We start from the raw sequence: 27,959 nt of genomic DNA on the forward strand, positions 1-27,959 counted from the left end.
CAAATTATGAAGGGTAGTGAACATCATTTGGGAAGAGCCGCAGAGAAATGCTGCGATCCTGAATCACTGGGTGATGGAGAAGTCGCGTGTTGGTGCTGACGAATGCAGGGTAATGCACGTGGAGAAAGACAAACTGACACGCACTAATGAGTTGGAAATTAGGTGTTACCACTCGCAAAAGGGCACGAAGACAACTATGGTAGGTCTCTGAAAACAGCAACTCGGCACCATCAGCTGCCTCCGAAATGGAGCAGAATAATCATGAACACGGGGAAGCAAACAGAGCAAAAGCAAAAGCATCATTATCCCACACAGTGCCCTAATCCTCAGATACTGCACCCAACGATTTTTATCTTGTCATCCACCTCAAAACAGATTATTTGGTGTTTCTCCTGCCACAAACACACCTGCAGAAGCTTTCCTCTGGCCCGGGCTGGCTCTGACCCTTCGTGTGTTGCTCCAATTTTGCTCCTGCAGTCTCACACCATGCTCATCGTGCTTTGTGTCCTCTGCTGGGGATCACCAAAGGGCTCCCACAGGGCTGATCTCTCCCTGCATTTTTTGTCTTCCCTCTACATTTCAGTACATTGCCTCTGCTTTGCAGCCATGCCCTCAAAGCCATTTCTTTAAGGACCCACCAGCCCTTAGCCAAGGAGTCACAGGAGACCGAGGTAGCTGGGAGCCTCCATCCCAGGGGAAGCCACAACATGCCTGGGTGACACATCCCGGAGAAAAGCCTCGTGCCATGGGCAGGAGATGGGCTGAGCTTGGCCTTGACCCCCCCCGGCCCAGCGCCGTGCCCCTGGGGGGAAGGAGAGACGGCAAGCATGGGTGATGCAGCATTTTCTGTTTAAATGTTCCGATGGAAGAAAGACAATTTCAGCATTAATGGGCCCCTGATTTCTGGAATTCAGTTATGTGCTACTGGGAAAGGCACAGGATGAGCGGCGAGTTGGGGGGGGGGGGGCTAGGTGCCACTGGGAGGGAAGAGGAGTGGACTCAGGTGGTAGGTGGTGGGACAGGACAGGGTGGGAGAGTATGGGTGGCAGTTGGAAGTGGGACTGGGGTGCTGGGAGGTGGCTGAACAGCCTAGGTGGCAGTTGGAGAAGGGATGGGTTGGGATAGGATGGGATGGCATGGCATGGCATGGCATGGGTTGGGATGGCATGGGATGACGTGGGGATGGGATTAGATGGGATGGGAAAGGATGGGTGGCAGTTGGAGGAGGGATGGCGTGGCGTGGCATGAGACGGGTGGCAGTTGGAGCAGGGAGGGGAGGGATGGCAGGTAGGAGGGGGTTGGGTCGGTGGGAGGTGGCAGATGGAGCCAGGCGGCAGTTGGAAGATGGCAGGGCAGGGCTGGGTGACAGCGGGGTGAGGGGCTGGGTTAGGGGCAGGATGGGTTGGGGGGGACAGGACATGGAGGCCCCCAGTGCCAGCTGGTGGTGCAGGAGTGGAGCTGGATGAGGGCAAGAGCAGGGGCTTGGGGGCAGGTTGGGGCTGGAGGGTCTGGTGGCAGTTGGGGGGGGGGGCAACAAGGGTCCGAGGGAGATGGGGAGTGGGGCCCGGTGGCTGCTGGGAGGGGTGGGATGGGACCACAACCAAGCAAGGTGGTGGGGATGGAAACAGGGTGACAACCCCCCCAGGGTGGGCTGAGACCAGGGGAGGTTGAGGTGAGGGCTGTGGCTGATGGAGTGTCCCCACAGGGCTGGACCGGTCTGGAGGGACGCAGGGATGGGGACGGGGGGCTGGCCACCCCCGAGGGGCCCATGGGTCAGGGCACTGATCCTGCTCCTCTGTCCAGGTGAGGGGCAAGGGAGACGGGAGGATGGAGCAGGGCTGGGGTACCCCGAAGGGCAGGGTGGAGGGGCACAGGGGGGTGCGGGTGGGATGGGAAGCGGGCAGGGGGGCTTTGCATGGGGGGACACGGGATGGGGGGTACAGCCTGGGGCATATGGGTGGAGTATGCGGATGGGGGATGCAAGGGCAGGGATGAGGGTGGAGGATCCAGACTGGGAGACACGGGCAGGGGATGCGGGGTGGGGACAGGCATGGAGGGACACGGGCTGGGGAACGTGGGCTGGGGAGGCGAGCAGGGGGATGATGCACACTGGGCTCAACTTCTTGTAATTACTGAAGTCATCTCTTTTTTCCCCTTTTTAAAAAATGTTCTCCGGAGTTTCTTGTATCCTAAACTTCATTAGAAGCCAGCATTAACAGCTAAGAGCTGCTCAACCACCTCCTCTACACCTCTCATTGAAGACAGATGGACTGGCAAAATTTAAACATACCAAATTTTTCAAACATCCACTTAAAATCCTCCTTCTGCACTGCAGGGGTTGGAAATCCTTCGTTGCCTGGTGTGATTAATGCCCTTTTTTCCCTAAATGCAGAATTCCTTACAGGTTTTACTGAAGCATCGAGAATCATCTACTCCGAAGTTACAGTGCCCAGGCGGCTGGAGGCAAAGGATGGGACCTTCACAGAGGTCATTTGCTTTTTAGGAAATGCTGTTTCGACCATGGGTCTAGACCATGGCCTCTGCAGGGGCCATGGGTGGGTGCTGAAGGGAGAAGGGGGCGAGGGGACAGCTCTGGCTTCCCAGCCAAAATCAGCCTGTAAATAGTGTTTCCACTGTTGGATTAATTTGTAAAGTTAATCAGTGCCTTGGCCATTCCAGGGGTACACGTCCTATTTAATAACAGCAGAAGGAAACCACCACATCGTCCATCTGACACGGGCAAAGTAAGGCTCTTCCCCAGTTTTCCTTCCTCTGTTTATTTTTTGCAAGGGCCATTACAGGGAATTAGTGGACCCGCACTGAGGATTTTTGCTTTGCTCTTCAGAAATCTGATAGCCAAGGATATCCCGGTTTTCACATACAGTCCGGAAGGAGACCTGATAACCGAGTTTCCATATATTCAAGTAAGTTTAGGCATCTGTCAAGGATGCATCAACAGCCAGAACCAAATGACCCTCCTGCTCCTCGCAGGCTCATTTGAATACACCAGTGGATCTAAGCAAGGGATGACTTTCTGTTTCCAAAAAGATCTGTTATTTAGACACTCTTTGTTTAGAAAAAGGAAGGAAATTGTATAGAGACTGATAAAAACTAGAAAAACAATTTCAGATTGATCAGCACACTTGATTTCCCTTTCAAATTTTTCAAGTTTTTAAAATAATTTTACTCCATCAAAAGAAAAATCAAGAAATCACAAAATACCCCACCGAAAATTCATCATTATCCAGTGATGAGCTCTCAGGCTCCTGTTTTTTTCCTATTTACCTTCTATGCTTTCACTTTTGTTTTGCATGTGAACTACCCCTTTCAAAGTGGTAAAACCTGGATTTGGGGAGGTTTTTATGTGTCCCGTTACTGATGCGGGGGTTTTTTGACCTGGACATGGGAGCTTTTCCCGCAGCCTGAAGCCACATTTGCACCTTGCAGGACGACTGCTACTACAAGGGGTTTGTGGAAGGCTCCCTGGGATCCATTGTCTCCCTCAGCACGTGCTTCGGGATCAGGTAGGGCTCTTCCCAGGGAAGAATGGGGGGCTCAGTATCAAATTAACTGGGATGGGCGTATAGCTCCCTTTTTAAAGCAGGTGTCCTCACTTCCACATGCGATGCTTTCTGCTGCATCTCGCTACTAAAATTCAAACCTTTTTTTTAGCATTACAGATTTTACAGCCTCTCCAGTATAAATTTTAAAGGCACATATTTTATAGAAAAACAGTTTTTAATGAAATTTTTGGCCAAACAATGTGCTGTATATTCTTCTGGCAGCCTGTAAGCAGGTAGCAGGTTTGACATGTCAAGAGAGTTCAAAGACTTACTTTAAAAGACAGTAAATTAAACAAGCACTTCTCGAGAAACTTCTTCTTCAGGTGCACTCCATGTCTGGGATATATTCATTTCTGATAGTGCAAGCTCTGAACATGAGACTGAAAGCGTACCTGTATAGGCATAACAGTCTCTGGCAAATCAGACTTCCCAAAATGCTGTATTAAACTGGTGGTCACCCATAACCATCACCAACATCCCTCTTGAAGTCCTTTCTGCAGAACTTTTTTACTTTATAATATTAGTCAAACGGAAAGGAATGCCAGCGTAACCTCTCCTCTGAAGATTAAGAGGATACTTAAATGAACCATGCACAGCTCAACAGTCCTCTTACATTATCCCTCTGCAATGTTATTGAACCCAAACCTTCGATCTTCTCCACAAAATCAGCCCTGGGGAGCAGGAGCTGCTTCTTTTTAAAGAGATTGTCCTAACTTTGAAAATGTTTAATTTTATTTTGTATTATTTTCACTGGCTTTGGTGGAAGGAAGTTATCCAGCCTTTCATGCAGCCATCCATGATTTATAGCATCCAGCTGCCCACACTCTGCACTGGTGTCAGACTCCCCACAGCAAGAATTAACTTCCTTCACAGCCTGGATGCAGGGGACTCGCAGGGTGGGAAACCGGTAATTTTTTCCCATTAAAGACCTTCTTGATAAATCCACTAGCACAACTGCCTTAGCAAAGTCTTCTGGGTTTCCAGCTCAGTGTTTGATGTTTTCCTATTGTGATACACAAACCAGTAATTATGAACATTTTAGGACTAAATAACTCAATCTCTGGCAAAACTAAGGCCCATTGAGCCTCTCTTATGAGACCAGGCATGACACTGAGTTTTGGTAGACCTACCTGCACCTTCTTTCTCAAACAAGCACCCCAAAAGGTCTCTGAATTAAGTGAGGTTTTTTAGAATGCAAACTTACTAGCAGATGCAGCCTATTTAGCTGCAGTGTCTATGCGAGGATAAACAGATCTTAAAGACAGATGCTCCTTGGAAGAGCCGTAGCACAGAGCTTTTATTGCCTTCTCACTTTCCTTTAATATATAGCATTTATCTGCAGCTTCTTTACTTTTTTCCAAAGCTGCACGATTGCTCTCTCAAGGCTCTCTTATGTATCATAAACCTTGGGCATGACACTTCTTTTCCATAAAAGATCTTTTAGGTGAGCTCCTTGTATCTTCTCATGGGATCCCTACCCACAGGAGCAGTGGTATGCAAGAGCTGAATCTTTCCATATCCCCCCCCTTCAAACAAAAAACCCATAAAATATGGGTTGATCCCAATAGCCCTGAACCCCAGAGGCGGCTCCTGGAGCTTCTACCTGTTGGCGAGATGCACAGGGCTGCCCTGCCTCTCCTGCTATGATAAGCACCCTGCACCTTGTTTATTTTTGCATTTACTAAATAATTTAAGAAGTCATTTAGTTTGCATCTCTTACTGACTCCTCTGTTGGAAAATTCTCAGTGGAGTTTTGCAAATTGGAGATCTGAGGTACGAAATCGAGCCCGTGGAGAACTCCTCAACGTTTCAACACCTCATTTACCGAAGGGCGTTGGAAGGTGGCTCACGTCAGCTATGCCAAGTGCCCGAAGAGCACAAGGACCACCTGCCTGAATACGGAGAACTTGCCAACAGGAGTCATAAAATCCTTGTTATTGAAGTAAGGACTCCCCACCCGCTTGTGTCATGTTGCACATTTGTGTGTGTACGTACAGGTTACATTAAATGCTGGGAGTGATCTGACCATAGGGAAAATTCCTATTGCATTCACAAAAGCATGACAGGGGTTTCACGCAGTAAAGCATCTGCAGGTCTGGAAGCAAACAGGTTTTCTGTATAGTGACAGTGAGCAAAGCACCCTCACATGATATGGAAACCATACCTACAGGCATGCCTAAGCATCACACCGTGAAATGAAGACCCCATTCCGTTTCTGAGGGGTTTTAGGTAGCGCTTTGTCAGGTGCAGATCATCCTGCCCTGGGTTTGCTTCTCTCTTGAGATCCTTTCCTGCTTGCCAGTTCATCTCACAAACCCTGAAAAAAATATTCAGGTCTTAAAAATGGGGGTTGAAATGAAAGTGGAAGTAGCAAACAAGAATTTTTTTAAGACGGCGATAAAAAGGGGAGTTGACATGTCTGTCAGCTCCAGAGATAAAAGCAGCTGAAGGTTTCAATAAACAAATCTGAAATGATTAATCATTTTTAAAGACAGTTAGAGAACATTTCTAAATAAGCTGTGATCAGAAGCTATAGAAGCAATGATTTCAATCGTTGCTGCCTTTCTATTATAGATAATCTATCGACAATCCAGTATTTTATTGCCTGACTCCAGAAAGGAAAGTGTAGACTCGTGGACCACGTGTCTGCATCCAGAGCTCTTCCCTCCAGACCCTCTTTTGTAGGGCTGCCCAGGCAAAGAGCCTGGGAAGGACACAGCTTGGGGGTGGGATGTGTTCCTGGGATGTGGGTGCTATCAGCCCCTCTGACAACCGTCTTGAGCTCCATCTCACAGGGTCATAGGATGACCCAGGTTGGAAGAGACCTCAGGAGGTCTTCGGTTCAGCTTCCTCCTCCACGCAGGGTCGGCTCTGAGGTCAAACCAGGTTGCTCAGGGCTTTATCCAGTTGGATCTTGAAGACCTCCAAGGATGGAGACTGCACAACCCCTCTGGGCAACTCCCTGCAATGCTTGAATCATCTTCCTTATTAATGTGTCAGGAAAAGATGCTCTGGGATTGTAATTCGTCTTTTGTAGAGAAACCTCTGAACACCTCTCAGTGCTCTGTCTGTGCTGCCTCTCCCTTACCTCCAGAGGGACCTGGAGGTGCAAGTCCCTGGGGCCATGGCTGGGTGCCTCTCTCCCCACAGTCATTTTTGCTGAAGTCCTGTGAGCACCGAGTAAGGGGGAAGGTTACATCGCCTGTCTTACTGACGCGACTCCTGCTCCTACACTCTATTTGTTTGCCTTTCTTTTCCCTCATTGGGCAGCAGAATAATTTCGAGTCTCATCACTGTTCATCGTGCCTCTCTGATGGAGCTGTCTGCAAATCTGCCAGCACGCTGTGTTAACCGCGGGCTGCTGGGATTGATGTTGAACAGTTTCTCTTCTGGGTCTGACTCTCCTGGGACTTCATTTAATGCATCTTTACATCTAGGCAATAAAGATCAACAACTTCTCCCTCTGTGTCTTTAGTTAGTATTCACCTTATGGTAAGAAAATCTAAACTCTACTCCCCATTTTGCTCAAATTACACACACAAAAAAAGCTTTAGCTATGCCAAAATGCACACATCTGTTGGTTTTTTTCTGTTCAGAAACAGTTTCCACGTTTTCAAAGGAAATTAGTTTGTTCTGACGTCATTTGATATTGGATATTACTGATGCAGTTGTTATCAGAAACACCTTGGTTAGAAAAACAGTTTATTTGCTTTGATTTGTGAAAACTTTTAGAGCTTGTGAGGACTTTTGTCATTGCTGTTCCTGCTTTCAAAAGAACTGAGATAAAGTGTTATTTTTGTACCTACGAGTGTGGATTATTTATAGCAACAGCCTGGCCTATGCCAGTGTACTGTGACTGCATTCACTGAAAGAAATAAAGAGTGACATTCAGAGATGCTGTCTTCTGATAATAATATGAAGCATTTAGATGAAAGAATTACTTATCAGCTCCCATGGTGGAAATATTGTTTTATAAATTGCTACAATTTCACTGAATTTACTGAGAACCTGCCAGGGAAAGGGGGTAATTTAGAACAATAATAAAGTGGTATTTGTTCACCGGAGAGGAGAGATGAGTCCCCATGCTTAAAATGATTTAAGCAATAGCATTTTTTTAGCCATGCATACTTCTGCAAGAGCTAAACCATTTAGAAAGTTGTCTTTCTCAGAGATAGAGACTCATCCTCCTCTCTTCTACCACCAAAACTCCTGGGAACTACTCAAGAGAAAAGCTAACGTGTCTTCCTCACCCCCGCCTCAGCCAATGCCAAAGCTACCAGCCAGGTTGTTGTAGGGTCAGCTTCTTTTAATCCTCGCCGCTTCACCAAACCTGCAGATCTTGCGTGCCCTCACAGTCTCACTGTGCGCTCACTCCATCAGAGAGGGGACGTTGCTGCCAATGAGCAATACCTGCTGCGAGGAGAAGACTAACCCCCCCAGATTACCCATTAACCAATTGCTACCAGCAGTTAATGTACTGGATGTACGTAGAAGAAGTCAATGAGCTCTACCCAGCCCAAGACTGAGTGCATCCCACCTAGAGCAGATTTTCTTCCACCTATGGAGCTGCCCATGCACAAGTAAACACGCAAAGGGCACAGTACCAAAACCCTTATTTCCAGAGGCTGATGGATCCCAGGCACGGTACACGGTGCCTCTCACTGCCTGGGTCTATCGGTGGGCACGCTCCCATTTGCTGTATTACGCAGGTGTGCTGGGCAAAATGAAGAAAAACTAAGTAAGAGTTCTTTTCGTGGTTTTCGTATGGCTTGAACAATTTCACTTCAGGACCAGTTTTTATCTGCAATTATCGGTTCGCCCTCCTGGTTTCTAGCATTGAGCTGCTTGATGCAGGCAGCTCGTGTTGACCCCACTCAATTCTCCCTTTGACACAGTTTTTGTGGTGCCAAATCTAAGGATTAAAAAATGGTCTGAGCACGTGCAAAAGTCTGCAGCTCATAGTGAGCTGATTTAACATGAGCAATGCCAGGTAATCCCCCTCCTACCAAGAAAACCCGACCTACAACTGTGTTCTGTCTCTGAATGTCTCTGCTCTCGCCCTGATTACTCGTTATGCTCATTAATCCTTCTCTAATGCATAATTGCTCTGTGTTCTTGTACTTAAGGGAAATTCTGGATTAGTTTGAGTAACACCACTTAGGTTTTTTACAATGCGGTGTAAGCTTTCAAGCTCCTGAACATATCTCAATAACCACAGTGTCATTTGTTCACTGCCAGGAGGTTCCTGGTCTTCAGATGCTGCCTGTGCCCACCAGATACTTGGAGCTGGCTCTGGTCACAAACAAAGAGCTGGTAAGCATCAGAAATTATCGCCGTGCTACGGCCGTCGTGTTATATAGGAGGGAATCCTTGGCGTTCAGCATTGTAACGTAGCCCTTCTCCCCTTTCAGTTTAAAGTTAAGAACTACAATGAAACCCTGATGCTACATCTGTTCATTTCCATAAGCAACCTCCTGAACACGGTGAGTTTTAATGATGTGGTAATTACAACTGCCGTTCTGCTCCATCAGCTGGCTGTCTAACCCGCGACGCTGGGAAAGAGATGAATGATCTGTGCCTGACTGCAGCTACTCTACCAGGAACCAACGTGTTCCTCAATGCTATAAAACCCACCTCAACTATTAAGAAGTTGCTTCAAATATGAGTGAAGCCCGTTTAAAAATAATTTTGAAATCATCCCTATAAAATGGTTGACTTAGAATAGGCATTATTATTACTAAATGCTTTCTGGTAGCTCATTACGACGTCCCTTTCTCTCCTTTACGATCATCCCCCTTACCAGCCTCTTCTTGCTCTGAACCCTCCAAAACAGCACAAGAGTTTTCCTCTTCTGCTCTGTGAATACACCAACAAGGAGCCAGTGCATCAGCCACGAGCTCAGCCATAAGGCACTCAAAAATGAGCTACACAGAAAGCTCCATTAAATTAATACAATGCACAAAAATAAACGGCGTGCTCAGCTCTTTCAGCTTTAGCAAGAAGCTGGTCCTTGCACGAATAAATCGCGGAGGCAGGCGCAGTGCCCAGGGTCGCCGCACGCCCCATGGGCTGCAGGGGATGCAACCCTCGCCGCCTTCCAGGTGTACAGGCGCATGAAGCTGCAGATCGTCATCAGCGCGGTGGAGATGTGGACCAGGACCGACCAGGTGACGGCCGCCCGCAGCCTGGCCCGGACGCTGCAGGTTTTTGCCGCGTGGTGTCAGAGGGATGCCGTCGGTCGCATGAATTATGACCATATCCAGTTACTGCTGTAAGAGTGCTGCGGTTTAATCGCTCAGCTCACGTGCCGGCTGTGGGGAGATAAGCAGGGAGCAAGAATATTTTCATCTCTTTCTTCTTCTAATTTTTACATATATATGCTGATAAGTCTTTTGTCCGGGTGATATCTCGTGGAAAAAAATGTAACAGCTTAATCAGTTCTTGTACTAATCAGCACATATTTGTCATGTAAATTGGTACAAGAATTCTCTTTTGCCTTTCATTGTCCTCTTTTATATTTTTCCACACACGTACGCACACAGAGCATACAGCTTATTTCCAATTTTGATACAGTTGTCTGTAACTGAATTATTTCAATCTCATTTTTAGTTTTTACTTATTTTTATATATACAAGCCACTCATTTTTTAGATAGAATAATTCATTGTTATATGGTTTACAACTCTATATTTCTGTTAAATCTTTTTGCTAGGACAAGGGAGTTAGATCTCAAACTGCAAGATGTTTAATCAATTATTTCACTCATTTGCTTTTTAAGACCTAGCTCCTTGTTTCTGTTTTGTCTGTCCCTTTTTCCTTTATTTTGGGGGAAAGAAACCTTCAACATATTATATTGCCAAATCTTTTAAAAATAATTTTGAATAATTATTTTTTATTGAAATAGCCTATAGGCCACTCTTCCCTTTAAAGTAGGGAGGATGCCAATGAGTTTATAAACTGTGGCCCTGCCTCCTTAGCATGATGCATCGCTGGTGCTTGCACACCTGATCTGTGGGTACCAGCCCAGCTGCATACAGGGCTCCCATAGGAGAAATGGGTGATGCTGGGCTTTTCTTCAAGAAAGGAGCCCCTCATTACCCAAAACCATTATTTTCCAGCTGTAATTCAGGCGATGCATCCCATTATTGACACAAAGTGGTTCTGCATTTCCTTAACGTTCAAACTTTCCTGCTGCAGTGGCCAGCACTACAAGGAACGGGGATTTGCCTGGAAGGGGACAATGTGCCAGACGGACTCCATGGGTGTCGTCTCGGTAAGGGGAGACCTCACGGGTTTGCACTGAAAGGAAAAATAAACCTTTCACATTCACAGTGAACCTTGGGAGTTAATTCTACATAACTCCTGGGCTCAGGCTTTTACCAATTAGCAGGTAACACCTAAACTGGGCATCTAAAGGAGTTGATGTTGGTCTTGGTTTTGCCATTTCTTAAAGAAGATGAGACGGTGAAGGAACAATTCTCCAGTGCTGCCCCAGACCAACTCTTTAGGGGTCCTTTGGTTTCCCTAATTGGTTGTCTGCCGGTGCAAGTCCCTAGTGAGCACAAATTGCACAATTACTGAGCAAAACATTGGAAGTTTGGATCTGAATTTCTCCACATCAACATACACTGACTTGAGAAAATGTGTACCTGTGGTTTTTCTTCCCGCCTGCAGTTCCCTGGCCATGACACCATCAGCGACATGATGATGCTTGCCCACGAGATAGGCCACAGTTTAGGCTTCAGCCATGATGACGCAAAACAATTTCAAAACAAATTTTGCAATTGTAACTGCACCCAGAGAGGATGCATCATGCGAACATCCCCAGGGTAAGTGAAGCTTGGCTTTCCCTACATCACTGAGGGTGAGATTTGGGTCATTGCCTTCAGCTGTCCACCTCTGAGCAAATGCTGTGTTTCTGTAGGGGGGGTGTATGCCCTTTCCTCCACAGCATCTTTTAATCTTCCAGCTCAACTTGGCAGAGGAATGGGAGTCTAAGCTGCCCCTGCTTTGTGCAGGTGGTTGGACTAGGGACTTCCAGAGGTACCTTCCAACCTAAATTACTCTACGATGCTTTATCAAGTGAAAATAGTTATTTAGATAAGACAAGAGATACCAGTTCTCCCTGAGACACAAATCCACAGAAAACTTGGCTTCCTTGGATCCACTGGCCACAGAATATTTATTTTCGATCTGCTTTCTCCAAGCGCTGCTTGGTTTTGGCTTCCTCATAGCAGGAGCTGCTCCTCATACCTGCTCTCTCGATGTAGGATCATCATGAAGAAAAAGAATTCCACTAATTAACTAATGTCTCCTGAAACCTGTGAAAAATATTTGGTAGACATCAGCTTCTGTTGTTTTAGCATCAAAGAAACCATATGATATTGCAGGAGAATCCTTGCATTGGTCAGCTCCACGTACTGCTGATAATACAATGTCTTTAAAAAAGACTCATTCCTCTTAGCTCTAGAGGTCTGCCCAACACACAGTGGACTTCAGCAGGCAGTGAAGGTTTCTTCATTGCAGATTGGTTTGCTTCCAAGTCCTAAGATCCTTTTTTTGGTGTGAAGAAGTCCTCATCTCTGTTTCACTCTCTGCAACACACATACTGCAGCAATGAGAAAGACACAGGCTCCATGCTTCATATTAGACCCTTATCTTTACTAGAGACCAGCTAAGCCCCCCTGAAGACATTAAGGATTGGAGAAACTGAAGTCTCCTAGCAGATTTGTCTGTTCTTTCAATAACATCAGGATTGAAACAGCCATTTCAGTGGGGTCACCAGCAGACCTGCTTCGCCCTGTGATGTCCCTCCCATCCCGTCCACCTGGAAGTCACCTCTATGGTCACCTCAAGGGGGCTGAGGACCCAGCACACAAGGGCTGGGGCGAGAACCTCAGCAAGTCAGAGCACCATGTTTCATGGCTCTTTGATCCTTCAGCTTTTGCTGCCATCCATTCCAATAGTAACCTCGTTATCCTAACGTACTCATTAAATTTGTCTGTTTCCAAACCTCTCACTTTAGCCAATAGTTCTTCCAGAATTCCTAAACGGCGATTAATCAACATGTTCAGTTGAGTTGTTTCCAATTTGGCCACAGTAATTTCCATGCCCGTATTTACACATGAAAAAAGGAGAGAAAAAAGACTTATTCCCACTAAAACTGTCCATGTTCCTCTTTGCTAGTTAATCTATTTGTTCTTTAAGTCCATCAATTCATTTATAAATATGGTATGGTCATATATAATTTTTTTTTCTTACAGATCTTGCTTGGCATTCAGTAATTGCACTATGGGAGAATATTACGATGAAGTAATAAGAAAAAATCTACCTTGTCTACTCAACATACCATCTTTAAAACCATTTCTTCTTGAACTCTGCGGCAATGGTGTCTTGGAAAAAGAGGAAGAATGTGACTGTGGCAGTGACGAGGTTAGCAACTAAAAATTTCACTGCAATCTGCATCTTAGAGTAGTGTTCATAAAACTGTGGTGGTTTTGCAACTATGAAAGCTCACTGACTCATGGGAAGAACTGGTCTTTGAAGTGTTACACATTCAAATGAGCCCACTGGCTTCCACTTCTGTGAATTCCCTTGAAGTGGGGGTTTTCCCAAATATGGCTTTATTTGTGGGCAAAACATGCATGATTTGTGTAAACATATGCAGAGCATATCTAGAGGTAAATTCAGGGTTTTTTTCCATGACTATGGAGGGACCTTTCGTGGCAGACTCTGTGCAGAGCTGACGGTGAACTCTGTCTGCAAGTCTCTGATAAAGAGTCACGCTGCTAGGACAGAGACGAGACCTCTCCATACCTTGTCCAAATAGAAAGGTATTTTCCTTCTGGTTGTACTAATGTTCCTAAAAATGAGGGGTCTGAAGAAAACAGAAGTATCTGAGCAGTGCTGCAGACAAAGTGGAGATTCTTCAGAAGGGACATGTCTTTGCTTCCAAACCGCTCTATATACAAGCAAGTTATGAGCACTTGCATCTTCCTGTCTGTAAAATGAGAGTTTTTCTATTTCTGTTCTTTCTTATATTTACCCTGAAGCCCATGAAAGAAGTGCTTTTCTGAAGCACTTGCAATTTGGTATCTTTGCAGCTCTCATGCCAGGATCCATGCAGTTGTGACACATTGGAAAGTTTGAGTTTTCCAGTGGAAACTCTCATTTGCATTTTGTGTAATCTTTATTTGTACAAAGCTTCTGTAGCTTTGTCAAAACTCGGCCGTTGCACTGACATCTCCCACACAGAGCAATTTGCATGTGTATTATATCCAGGCTTGGGTTGAACATCATGCACCTTGTTGGTAAAGAGGGTTCACCTGCTTTAAGAAATTATGCTAGGAAAAACCAAATCCTACCACCTACAGCCCCCAGAACCTTGCTCTCTCCAACCACTCGTCCCAGACCTCTTCTCCTTAATCAGGCACAGGGCTCAGCCATACAAGTGCCCTGACCAGGAGACCCTTTTTATCACCCTCCTTTTTCCCCCCTCTTTTCAATTGTCCTACACTTGTTCCTCCCCAATCCACCTTAATCTCTCCCTGCCTTTGGTCCTTCCCCTCACCATCCCCAACAAAGCTTTGCACATCCCCACATTTGCCCTAAAACATCCCACAATAAGTTTTACGCAACCCTACATTCCCTCTCAAATACCACATTATAAGTTTGAGTCCTCTTCAGGAGAACCAAGAAAATCTTGTTTTCCATCAGTGACCCAAGAGCTCTGGTCTTTGCTAATGTTCCTATTATCTCCTCTTCACCAGCATTGTGTGATCAATTCATTCCTGTTCCTGTCTCCTTTCCTTGTTTTTATGCTAAAAAACCATTAACCAGCTCTCCTTCCAAAGCAGATACCCTTACATCCCAGGTATTCTTAAAATTTGGGTAATTAATTGTGTTTATGTGCCAGAGTTGAGAAATCCATCAGCTCTAGCACCTTGAATGGTTTGGGATTGGGAATTTCAACTTTTAAGGAAATGGTGGATCATTGCTGAAAGAGTTGAAAAAGGGAAGGAAGGAAGGAAAGTACAAAAGAAGGAAAAAAAGGATAGAAAGGGAGACTAATATCTCCCGTTGTGCTCAGAAGGGTTTCCAAGTACTCTGGAAACATTAATGGGCCTATTCTTAGAGCACCCCTGTGAAGCAGGTAGGTTGGCTGATTAACAGAGGAGATGAGATGGAAGCACTAGTGTTTAAAGAAAAATGTGAATTGTTTTAAAAGTGTCTACACAAGGCTTAGTTCCCCTTGACACAGAACTCCAGAAAGTCCAGAGTCTGAGGAGCAGCAGAAAACAGCAGATTTTTTTTTCCCTTTATTTCCTTTAATTCTGTGTCTCTTAAGCTAGAGAAGCTGATCCAAATAAAGAAACTCTTAACACTGAGAAGGTGCAACATTATTTACTTCCAGGCATGCCTCCAAGAAGGATGCTGCTTCTCCTCCAGCTGCTTGCTCACACCAGGGGCTTCTTGTTACAGAGGTGAATGCTGTCACAAATGTCAGGTAAGTCACAACAGCAACAACCACTATTGGCTTTGTAATCTAGGGCAAACTAATGATTTAATTGTTCTTCAGAGCTGTTGGTTAGGTGCTATAGTGTTTATTTCCTGTATTTCTCAGTATATTTGGTCTGAAAATATCCACAAACTTGATTGGAAACTGCTCATGCTGAGGTAGAAAACAAATAGTTTAGATACACTGAACTTATGTCAGACAAAAACCATCAGCAGGAGCAGCAAAGAGAGGGTGTAAGGACAGGACCAGCTAACCCAACACAAGCATCAGTGTCATGGACCAAACATCCAACGATCACAAGTCTGGCTGAAAGGAAAGAGATTTTAAAACCTCATTTACATTCCTGCTGATTTTGAGCTTTTAGGGAAAATCCAGCAACACTATTTGTAGAGGCATTTCAGATTCAACCTGAAATGCACAAATAAAACCACGAGTTTCTCTGCTGGAATATCAGGGATCATCATTTGCAATGTCTCAATTTCCATAGAATAGCAAGGACTTTAGTCCCTTATACCTTCCTCCAGTCCTTATTCTGTCTGACTTTTTGCAAATTCAAGTTGCTGTCCTTCATCTTACACTTTTGGGGCATTCCCTAAGATTTTGCCACATGGGTTTCAGTAATTTGGGCCAGCCACACCACGAAAAAAAAAATCCATTCAAAACTAATTTTGTGGGCTTTTCTTTACAGTTTCAGCCAGCAGGAAAAATCTGCAGAGAAGATAGGAGCATATGTGATCTCCCCGAGTACTGCAATGGCTCTTCAGGGAGCTGCCCCATGGATGTATTTAAGCAAGATGGAACCCTGTGTGGTGACAACAACCGCTGCTACGATGGACACTGCCACAGCCACGAGGCACAATGCAAAGCTTTATTTGGCAGAGGCAAGATACCTCAACCAAGGAACAGTCAGATCATCTCATATGGAATTAGCCCTCACCTTCAGATAACACTTCGTCTCATGTCTCCTCCCCCTTCCCTGCCCTCTGCTTTAAAAAAGTCTGGTTTTTCGACAGTCACTGAAGAGTCGCTGTTTACTCTTTATAAGGCAGGCAGGCTTCAATAGATGGGCCAGTTACTTAAGAATATAAGTACTTGCATAAAAAATACTAAAGAATACTTCTTAAATACCCCATGATTTTATAACAACAGCTATATAACTACACACACACATATATATATATATATCAATGTGTATATAAAACATAGTATTGGACTTGATGATCTTAAGGGTCTTTTCCAACCTAAATGATTCGATGATTCTATATATTTATAGTAGTTAGGGTAACAGAAAAGGGGTTTTCTCTGGCAGTGGTTGTTGCAGCGCCGTTTAGGAACATCCCATGCCCGTTGTGCAATGGGAACAGCAGACGTGGCCACCCTCATCCATTTGCCAGTAGAGGGTCCCAGAAACAAAGACGTGCTGGAGACAGTTGTTGAGATCACTTTTATGCCTTTGAAAGCAAACCCAACCTATAATTCATGCACCTAAATTTCCCCCAGTTCAAACTTGAAGCATGCATGTGATTTTTTTGAATACCCGCCCACATCCTCTTTCAGATTATTTCAGTTCTGTAGGAAGTAACCAAACTTCCCCAGTGCACGTGTCCTGAAGCTGCAGCAGAGCAGATCTGTTCTGCACTCCCTTGTTACTGATAGCAGTGATGCCCATCATGATCTGAGACCTAGGTTTCTTTATGAACATATGAAAGTCTTCTGCAAGTATGGCCACAGTTCCTCTACCACATTTATGAGAAGTTTGGAGTCTCTGGGAACGCCTGCACATGAAGACAGTAGCATTTCTCATGAAAGGCCTTGCTGGGAAAGGCAAGGATATTGATCAGGCAGAATATTTTTGTCATTATTTTGATGTGGGGCACCAAAGGAATTGTCACACAAGTATTAAATGGTGCTAACACGGCCAGCAGTGATCTCAGCCACCTCTGCAGGACAGCTGGGAAGTCTGGCGGTTGGTCTTACTTTGAGGACATTTTGGATGCTTGAAAACTTGTAAAAATGCCTGATGGGAGTCCTGCATTGACCACAGGCTCTCCCTCTTTTCCCTCAGTGGTCTGTTACTCTTATACAACACTTTGTGAATATAAAAATGTTCTGAAAAAACTGGGAGTCCCCTGGGCCAGAAATGGTTTTGCTTTACTGAAATCCAGATCTCTGAGCTGTTTCCGACATCTAACAGAAATTAGTGTTGCTAATACTGAATATAATGGTGGTGATTCTGGTTTCATGATAAATGTAAGATACATTAACCTGTGTCACCCAGCAAGTTAGAATTAAAGAAAAAAATAGGTTTGGGAAAGATTTTAGGCTTTTAATCCAATTTTATGCTCCATGTTGTTCTGGATAAATGACCATAGTCCATTCTGATCATTGGTTGATCTCTTGGTGGCAAATCTGTTCATTTAGCCACTTTAGTCTCACATTGATTATTTTGATCCAAAAGAGGACCAGAACCAAAAGGTGGGGGGGGAAAAAAATGCCCATAAAACATGGCAGGTCAAATGCAAGCTATGGTTGACTGGAACTTCATTTCAGAAAAAAACACAAATATCATCTGGAGGGATTATGGGGGTGCAGATAGCCCCTGCCTCTCCGTGAACATCTCCTTTTGCTCTCTCGCTCTGCAGCCGCCCACCGTGCCCCGCTGAGCTGCTTTAGGGAAGTGAATGTTCGAGGCGACCGGTGTGGGAACTGTGGCTGGAACGGGACATACTACACTAAATGCCTGGAAGAGTAAGTGCTGGTTACTGGTGGTTACTGGTGTCCCACTCCTGCCAGTAGCCAGGCAGGACTGGGACACCACTCTTGTGCGTTGTTATACAAGGCATACAAACAGAGCACTGCTTCTAAGGGGTTTTCAACTTGGATTTTTTTTTGTTGGGATTAAGCACAAGAGAGGCAAAAGCAAAAACAGTGTTGGGAAAAGGAGTGCGGCTTTTTTGTACCACCTGGAGGCTCTGCTAGGCTTTTCTGGTTGGTTTTCATAGGTGAAGGCATGATGTACAAGCATTGCTGAGAGCCTACCTGTATAACAGTCAAAGTAAGGGAAAAAAGCACATAGCAATAGGAGGAATTTCAGGCAGCGTTTCTTTGGGTTGGGTTCTTCTTGCACTTTGAACCCAGAAAGTTAAGTGAGGACGGTCTTCTTTTTACAGGAACTTACAGATTTTTCTTCTTTGCTTGTCCAGAACAGCCTTAAATCTTATCTCCCAGCATGAATGGAAGTTCAGCACATGATACTTTCCAGCTTTCCCACAGTAAGGGGTCATCCCATCACCAGGCGAGGGCTGAGTTTTCCTGTTCAGTTTGATAACGGGTTCTCTAACCCTTTTTCTCCTTTAGCATGAATTCTTTTCATGTTGCTGTCATGCGCAGCAGTCACCAGTCAGCACGTCTTAAAAAACATGCCTAGATGAGACATTGTCATAGAGTGCTGTCCCTTAACCTTTGAACTCATCACTCCCCGAGCCCTCCTCTGTGCTCCTGTCCTGAGAGCAGGACCTGCTGAGAATGACCCACATCTGAGTGTGGATACGGACAATCATTGAAAAGGAAGGAGATTGTTTACTGGGACCATCCCTACGCATATTAACATTCACTCAAAAATATGCAGTTGCTGGTACCTAACCTTCATGCTTGCACTTTGGCAGTTCACCAAGGAGGGGGACATTGCTGTCATTAGAGGAGATACTAGGTTGCAAATTCACAACTTGAGTTTATTTCCTATTTTCCTACTGAGCACTACACAGGCAGCACCTGAGCTTCACTGTTGCCATCTCTGGGCACAGAGAGAGTTTCTGAATAACTACACTCAATTCTTCCTGGCATAAACAGCAGTATTTCTCATACGGTATATAAAATGGGCAAAACACATGAAAAGTGAGGGTCAAATAGTCAAATGGAAGTAGCTCTGCAGCTTCTGGAGAGATACACCAAGGGGCTGTGCCTATGTGCCCAAGGCACTGATACCAACGGGCATAAAAAGAGTCCGTGTCAATACTAGTTAAATGTCTTAACCTCAGAAAAGGGGTGGTTGGATGCAAACTGCCTAAAAGGATTGGTCCTGGACAGTGGGAACCTCTGACCATGCCCAGGGTTGTTACCAGTGTCCCAGCACCACCGATCACCACATCTTCAGATGTCTCCATAGACCTTGCAGCAGGCTGTTTGTCTACCCCAGGAATGTCCTGTGTGGAAGAGTGCAATGCGCTAACATTAAAAGAGTACCAGTCAGGCAAGACGGTGAGACCGTGGTTCAGACTACCATGAACGATCAGCTCTGCTGGGGACTCGAGTTTCACCTGGCTCCAGACACTCCTGACGAGGGATCCGTGAAAGACGGCACATCGTGCGGTAGAAACAAGGTACTCTTAGTGAGCTAGGAGGAGATATGAATAGTACAGGACAGAGATTAAATGGAAGGATTTTGTTCCTAAAGGACATGTTCTTGGTCTCTGACACAAACCCCATAGTGCCTTCTGTTAAAGCCTCCTTTAGCAGCTGAAAAATAGCAACATATTGTATTGGTTTTTTTGGGGGGGGGGTGTTTACCTCAGACTGAGCGGCTAACACAATAGCTGGTATTTTTTTCTATTAGAAGGGAAAAGAAATAGATTGTACTCTTCTTTTGAAGCTACTAATCAAAGTCAACGTTTATTTGTTGTACATACAAAAGAATTTGAAGTGTTTTTCCAAGAATAGGACTCACTTCTTCCCTTTGACCCACACAGAAGACCAAACTCCTGCCAAGCTGATGACACACTAAAGGATGAGTTTCCTGCTATTACATGGCAGGGAAAATATTTCTAAGAAAAACAGGGGTGCTGAGTTCCACCAAAAGGGAAGGAGCTGCTCAGTGTTGGCTTTGGTAGAGTTCTCCTTTCAGGAGACATGGGTTTCACATCACCAAATGCAAACATTAATTCCAAAAATAACTAATTTGCAAGGCAAAAAGTTGAAAATATATCTTCTTCATTCTCCTTCTGCACAGAGGAGATGTGTTTGTGTCTCCTAGAGCTAGGAAAATGCTCCAAGTTATTCACTGCACAAACAAAACATCTTCTGGAGTTCCAAGGTCTTGTTCACATCATGGACTGGACAGGACAAGACCAGAGTTCCTGAACCGTAAAGTGCCAGGAGCTGGAGAGCATGCTGGGGAAATAGTGTTGCATTTATGTACAGAGATCAGGATGGTTGTGCAGGGTCAGTCCAAGAGTCCATCCAGCCCAGAATCCTCCACCAGTTGTGGGCAGGTACCTAGGGAAGGGTATGAGCGGAGCAGGCACATACGGTACTTCCTACTAATACTGGCACTACCTTCAATTATTTTCAGCTCTTAAGTACTCAATTCCTGAGGTAGAAGTGGGGTTTGTGCATTTTGTAACCCTCAAGGGTTTGTTCAGTCTCCTCTTTGGTTTGCCTTGAACCCAGAACTTGAGATCTTCATTTTATGCTCCCCTAGTGCTTGCTTGGAGAAAGAAAATTAAATGAAGCTTTTCATGACTGAAAAGACTTGGCCTGCTATTTCTCACTACTTTTATACCTACTCACCAGTCAGTGCCCTTTCCTAGTATCTGTCATTTTATCATTTCACTAATACAAATCTGCCTCTTTCTGCAGATATGTATGAACAGGACATGTGTCAACGCGGCTTTTCTCAACAGTGATTGTAGGGAGAAAAAATGCAATGGCAGAGGGGTAAGTAGAAAACATCTAAGTATCCTTTGAACAGTAGAGTATATGAAGTATAAATTTGTCTCTCAAAAGCAGCATTAGAAGGCCAGAATCATTCCTGGTTCAGCAGCACAGAGATTATTTTTGTTTTCACCCATGACTCTCCTCCCAGATTCTGCTCTGGCCCTCCACAGCTCTTCATAGCAGTTTTGTTGGTTACTTTACCATTCTTCTTATTTGTTCCCTCAAATATTTCGAAAACCAACTTCCTCATCATAACACTTCATCCTTCATCGCACCTGCCAGTGCTACTGAATTTAAATGAGGTGGAGTTGGAGAGATCTTCTAAAAAATGCATGCTCAGTTCTGTAACTTCGCTTTCTTTACAAATACTACAGAAATGGCAGATTTTGTACAATATTGAATGGACTTATAAAACCTACATTCCAGACATTAATACTGGCAGAATTATTTCACATGTGGACTTTTTTTATGACATCACTTCCAAGGTACCTGCCCCTTTCCAGACAGATATTATTGTAGATGAGCAGAAGATCTGTCTGGGTGTTAGTGTGGATGCTAAGGGAGAATATTAGGAAGATTTGCCATCATCTGTCTTTTATCTGTAGTATTGCCAAGGACCAGTAAGAAGTTACTGGCAGTCTGTCAACCTGTAATTGGAAGGGTCTGAGGTCTGGTTTTCTTCTGCTCTGTCACCAGCTGCAGGTGGCCAAGTCCTTCAGAAGTTATGTTCTTGGCAACACTGGTCTCAAAGTAGTTGGAATAACCATGTCATTGTACTGTGTTCAGAGAGAAAGGTTATAACCCAAAAAATGCACGCTTTTTTCTTGGGAAGCCATTCTCCAAACTAAATAGACATCCTTGAAAATTAATAATTACTGCTCTATGTGGTTTGGGCTGCATAAATGAGTGAAGAAAGCTAGCCTCAACCCTGTGTCCCCAGAAGAGAGAAAATGTTACTCAAAGCGGACCCGCTATATTTGGGTGGGAAACTGTCACTACCTACATGGGCGTGCAAATTTGAGATGCAGGGAGCGGAGCTATGGGTCCATACTACCAAGCAGTAACACAAACCTAGACTAACAACATATAATAGGAAATCAGCCGACGAGCCTCTGAAGAGCATCAACTCGGTGCGTGCCACTGACACGGGCTGACCGCAGACCCACATTGCGGCATGACCCAAAATCAGGGCAGTAGTCCCAGGGGAGCTCTTCCCTCTGCTCCTGGTCGACAGTGAGGATACTCAGGCTGCTTGGCAGCCCTCGCTGCGCCCCATGAGAGGTTCAGCTGTTAGGGACCGTGAGTGAGAACCGAGGAACGCAGGAGCTGAGTAATCCAGCCTGGACGGGACAAATAAATGTGCAACCAAGGGAGTTATGGTCCTATCTTGCAGGAAAACCCATAATTTTTGAATCACATGAAGGTGACAAATTCATTTTGGACATATTTGTGAAATATGTAGTCACAACAGAAACAGTCAAAGCATTCAAAAGGGCAGGGTAGCTCTGCAATTAATAAAGACTGCAAAAAGGCTTTCCAACTTTCAGATTAAAAATGGCTTGAGAAATGCAAAAAGCACTCCTACTAAGTTGGAAAAGGCAAATGTAACCATCTCTCGCCTTCTGTATGCTGTCATCTCTTCCCTGCGGTGTTTGTCGCACCTCTTCCAACAGGACCATCACCTCAGCGATGGATGGGGAACTCCCACTGCCCTCCCTGCACAAACATAGCAGACATCTAACGATCGGTACAAGCCACACAGCCCACGACAGCCTGTGACCAGGGGCACCAGTCTATCTATCACCTTTGCACAAAACAGGCTGAACATTTCCACAATGGCAGCTAAAGCAGAGTAACAAATTTCTCTTAGGACACGCATTCCATCCAGCCTGTCTCTGCAGTGCCTGCCAATAAACTGTGCTAGCAGCCTATTACCCAGGGAAACACAGGGCCACCTTATGATTTCTTTATTTTTCATGCCATAAAGTAAGTGTTTTCTTTTAGGTGTGCAACAATAAGAAAAACTGTCACTGTGATTTTGGATGGGCCCCTCCGGACTGCAAGCTGGAAGGCTTTGGAGGCAGTGTTGACAGCGGACCACCTCCTCCTTCGCACAGTAAGTGCCGTGGGGTGGGACCTCTCTGCACATCGCACTGCCTGGCTTAGCTTTACTTTTTCTTCAACGAGTTCAGCAGTTCTCCATCTATACTTTCAGATCACTTTAGACTGTGTTCAGGCGTCTCTTTGTCCCTTGCTATTTAGCCATGTCAGGTGGTTTTTTTTCTGACCTCACCTTCTTTTTTTATCATGCTAGTTGTGCTTGCCTTGCCTGACTCTCTCAGACCATTCTCAGGGCACCCACACAATCTGCAGATCAATTCCACTAAGCACAGGGGCCAAGCAGCCAGCACACATTCATTAAGATGGTTTATGAGGGGTGTCATTCTGAGCATTCAAAACCCTCTTAGGAGAATCTTCCTCTCCTCTTAACAGAGATCTCCAGCAGAGCTCCAACCCAGAGAGGACAGGACATAAATAAATATGATCCCGGCAAGTACCTCTGAGAGGTATACTTTTGCCTTCCTATACATGCGGTGTTCTAACTTGCTGATTAAGAAATACCACACAGTCACTCAGCAGTACTCCACAAACCCATCAGCACCCGACAGCTGACAGCCTTCAAGCTCTTCCCCAACCCTCTTTGCTCATTAGTTCTGCTACTGACAAAGAGCTAATAGATCTTTCTGCTCTTTATTTGACCAGGCAAATGGCAAGTCGCTCAGGCAGTAAAGGGCCCACAGCACCGCAGAAATATAACTCTTTTGAGCAGATAACTGTTTATATGTCAAATCAGCTGCTCTTCAAATATCAAGCCACTCTAGTATTTCACCTGCCTGTGAGGAGGGGAAGGTACCCAAGTGGTAATGTTCTGCTCCTCTCAATTCACAGAGAAAGGCCGATGCCAAGTTTTAGGCTTCTCCTAGGGTCTCCTTAACAGTTGCTTATGTGTGCTGGAAGAAGCCAACCCTTTTACACTTTCCCTACGAAAAATCTCTCATACCTACTTATCCATACACTACCTACACATTGGAGCCTCAGCCATTAGCTGAAGTAGGTGTTCAGCTCACATTACTCATCCTTCAGTGCTATACTTGGGTACTTCTTCATCTGCATGCCCTTATCAGGGAACCCCATTGGAAGCCTTCCTGCTCATTCATTATGTCCTCAAACTCCTTACCATGCCAGCCCAAAGACTCCCGTTTCCAGGCCTATATAGCATTACTTTAGCCTCTACACGGTATACCTCAAGGCTTTTTATTGTTTCTCAGAAAGCTAAGAACGCTGGTAGCTCCCAAGTAGCAGTGGTGGAGGTGCCTTGGAGACCCAGCCCGAGAGCAGAAGGAAGGCAGCATGCAAGTGAGCATCTGCTCGTTTGGGGTTGAGTGTGTGCACTAATGAATATCCGAACATACGTGACAAACTGCTTGTTTCCACTAGCGTTCTGTTGTGCCAGAAACGCCTGGTGTGCACAGAGCATAATGTTCTTTCTCTCTCTTCCATTCCAAGTGTTGAGAGTTGCAAGGATTATGGGAAAAGCTGCCGGAATGCTCCTTTTACTCTTCTCGATTTTGGCCTTTCTGCTGCACAAGAGGGTTGCCATTGCTCAGTGGATCCAAAGGTAGGTAAAGCTCCACTAATCTTTGCATCACTTGGCAAAACTCAAGCACATTTAACAATTTCTAACCAAGGTTCTCAGCACCCCTTTCCATGAAGGGCCTTCCTGTGAGTTCACGGTGCAATGCCGGCCACCTCTCGCAAACCAAGATCGTCTTGCTTCAAAGACAACCTGCAGGTCTGATCAACGGCCAGAGCTTTGTCACAACTGCCTCTTCTCCAGAAATGGCAGCTAGAGCTTAATAGTTTTTAATCCTTTCTGGCACTTTTTAAAAGTCTTCCATAGAAATTTTGAAACTAAAATTTTTATCTAACTTCAGGATAATTTTTCATAAAATTTGGCTTTTTCTAAATCACTCTTCCTTTTTTCTCCTTTGGAATGCTTAATCCTTTTTTTTTTTACTTTTTCCTTTGATTTTCACTTTTTTCATTCACTGAAAAATGTGAACAAAAGTTGAAAAAAGAAAGTTTAAATGGTGTGCAGAGGATAAACACTCTCTTATCCTCTTACTGCTTTCCACATATTTCCCAGGTCAAATGGGTTTATAAGCTTAACTGAAAGAATATGGGAATGTGACTGCAGGGGGGGGGGAAGAATGTTCAAAATCCCAAACCAGAAAATGAACGATGACATTCCCCTCAATGATCTCTGCACATCCACATGCTTCAGACTTGCTGGGCTAATTTATTCTGCCAAGAAGTAGGAAAAAATGCACGGAGGTTTGTTCTGCTCTTTGCAGCAAGACTGTCTAGTACCCAGCTACGTCATGTACTACCAATTTAAGTATCTCTACCCTATGCTACAGTCTTCAGAGCAGATATAATAAATGCTTTCCCCTTACCACAGTGATCGGTGGTATCTCTGGAACTCAGGTAAGAGACAAGACTTAACTCGCTTCATAGTTTTATTTTCTTGTCATTTTACATATCCATGTCAGAGGAGACAGTTTCAAAAAGACACCCAATATTTCTCATAAGGTGCTTGTCCATAAACTAGAGCATCTTATTTCGCATGAAATCACTGTCCAAAGTTCATGTTCACTGAGCACTTTGTTATAGGTGGCGACTTAGAAGACAGGAAAAAAGTTGTAGTACCACTCCTCCTCCTCCAAAAGAAGTAAGTATATTCTCCCATCTCTAATATAAAAATTACATTCTCGAAGGGGTTTGGAAAACTTTAACATCTCAGTATTTTCCAAACATCTTTTTCATTTCTCTGTAATTCATGCTCCCCCAGTTATTTCAGTGCAAGTCAAAAGCTGCCAGTGAGGACATACCCAAAGAGTGTGTGCAGCATACCTGCAGAAAATTGTTTTGGTTTATGTCAAAAGACAGTTTAGGGTAAAAATACCGAGTTCCTATAAATAGAAGTGCATTCAGATTGACTGCTTCAAGAGCTGGCATTAGCATGATGACACAGCTGAAGAAAGCACAAACAAAACACTAGTCAGAAAAAAGAATTTTGTCTACATTGGGACAAATATGAGATCTCGCCCAAAATTGGCAGTATGAGGTGGCAGACATCATAGTGTCCTTGCAGGGAGCCGCCAGGCAGGAGGGTCAAGCTCAAGCCTCTGCTCTCATCCTGGCCATGGGGCTTTTCTGAGGTGTCTGCCGCTGTTCAGCAAGGCTGCTCTATCCTCCAGGAATCTGGCTAATCTAAACTATGTCAAAGCTGATGCAGTTTCATCAGATCAACTTTTCCAAAGAAAAGCTCCCTGGGGAAAAAAAAAAAAAAAATCCTGCCTCTTGCAGTTAGTAAAGCAGAAGAAAACGGGTAAGGAACCAGAAAACAGAAAGCATAGTAAGAAAGAAGAGCACCTAAGGTCTCACCTCACACCACATGCACAGGCATCACCCATCGATGAGGCCCAGGGAAGAGCCCTGGGGTCAGAAACTCATGGTCTTTAGGGAAAAACTGGAAGACATGAGTTCTATAATTTGAGGAGGTGACTGAGGGGATATTGGATAATAACCCCCCAATACAGTCAAGGCAACCATAAATTCAGACCCTGTTTTTTAGGTTTATTGCAAGCAGAACAAAAAAATGATGAGACTAAACTGCAACACAAGAGATTTTGGCTAAGAAGTGAAAAAATGCTGTGCTGCTTTTTATATAGCACTGAGGAGGTCCACCACAGCTCATAGAACATGTGAGCCTAAAGAGATAGATGGGGAAAGTTACTTTTTTCTGTCAATAGTTAATTCAAGTATGGCAGTCATTGTCACAAGATGCTGATGAAATCAAGCACTGAACATAATGCAAAGAAGATTAATCACATGGAGAGATAACAAGATTAATCAAAATTTTAACAGAGTATTAGCATAACCCACAAAATAAGTAAGAGGAGAGCAGAAGAGGTAGTCTAGGAAAGGTATGTCAAGTCTGCCACCTTTGTTGTTAATACATCATGTGTGGTCTCTAAACACCACAGGAGTCTAGAAATGACAGATTTGATAAAATGCATGTAAATTAATTCCATTGAAGCAATGCAGTTTAAGAATTTTACTACAATTTTTCAAACATTATAAATGAAAAAAGCCACTGAAGACTGAAAACATACATTAAGAAACTGAGGAAGCGCTGAGACACCAGGGCAGAGGTTGGAAACTCCAGCCCAGGGAAAAGGAGCAAAGAAAGGAGGTGCCTTGGTTACATTTGCAGGCAATATGCCTAGAAATGTAATATATTGTGACAACTAAAGGAGTTATAAACGGAACATGAACTGGCCCAGATCAAGACCCATCCAAAGCAGCATCTCCTCTCCAGCGTGCAGTAGCAGACTGGGGAAAGCACCATCACCAGGACACGGTGAGCTGATCCTGGTCTCCTAAAGTTCTGCTGATGGCCAGCTTGCATCCAGGCCACTGTATTTAAAGGTCCTGTTGGACTCACCCTCCACAAATGCATCTAATCCCTCTGAACCTACTTATCCTACTGCCTCCCCAGGATTCTGCGACTCTGAATTTCACCAGAAAAGCGTCTTCACCCTCTGGAAAATGGATTCCTTCCAAACAGTTCTGCTGTTCCAGTATACATTCCTTAAAATTGTAAACACTGGACTCTGCCACCAGCATGCTAACAAAATAACCTCCATTTAAGTAGAATATGCTGTACTAACCTTAGCATTTTATTTTTCAGGAGAACCTAGCAGAGGAAGAGGAAAGTCCTTCTAAGGATTAAGCCAGAGCAGTGCCTCTTTGCAGGACACAAGACCTCAGAGGGCTGAAAAAAACCTAGGCATGGCTCTGAGAGCAGCCTCACGCATCGCTGGCTCTGCGGGAACCACAGGAAGCCCTGCTTCCCAAATCTGTTACATTAGTTTTGGTGGCATTCAGCTTTAAATAGGAATGTTACCTTCACTGAAATAAAACAGGTTTTCTTCCTATTTCTGTTTACAACAAATATCTTGCTTTCTAGGAGGAAGCTGGACTCTGCTCCTGCAAGGGTTTCCATCTCCACTTCCTAGGCACTTTATGTCTGCTGCTGCA

The 27,959-nt window shown here is 44.7% G+C and overlaps 1 protein-coding gene across 1 annotated transcript; it reads left to right on the forward strand.

Annotated features, from left to right (window-relative positions):
* Window positions 1-73: 73 nt before the first annotated feature.
* Window positions 74-27,856, forward strand: LOC104321289 (disintegrin and metalloproteinase domain-containing protein 20). Its single transcript, XM_069807886.1, has 22 exons — window positions 74-199; window positions 1,706-1,772; window positions 2,336-2,487; window positions 2,680-2,744; window positions 2,846-2,924; window positions 3,448-3,524; window positions 5,310-5,505; window positions 8,802-8,876; window positions 8,975-9,046; window positions 9,665-9,834; window positions 10,760-10,835; window positions 11,237-11,391; window positions 12,826-12,994; window positions 14,976-15,068; window positions 15,769-15,961; window positions 17,723-17,828; window positions 19,276-19,459; window positions 20,715-20,792; window positions 22,797-22,908; window positions 24,360-24,471; window positions 25,527-25,584; window positions 27,610-27,856. The coding sequence occupies exons 1-22, from the start codon at window positions 74-76 to the stop codon at window positions 27,649-27,651; spliced, it is 2,457 nt and encodes an 818-aa protein (XP_069663987.1). The 3' UTR covers window positions 27,652-27,856.
* Window positions 27,857-27,959: the final 103 nt, after the last annotated feature.

This window comes from Haliaeetus albicilla, chromosome 20 (genome assembly GCF_947461875.1).
Source record: "Haliaeetus albicilla chromosome 20, bHalAlb1.1, whole genome shotgun sequence".
NCBI lineage: Eukaryota > Metazoa > Chordata > Aves > Accipitriformes > Accipitridae > Haliaeetus > Haliaeetus albicilla.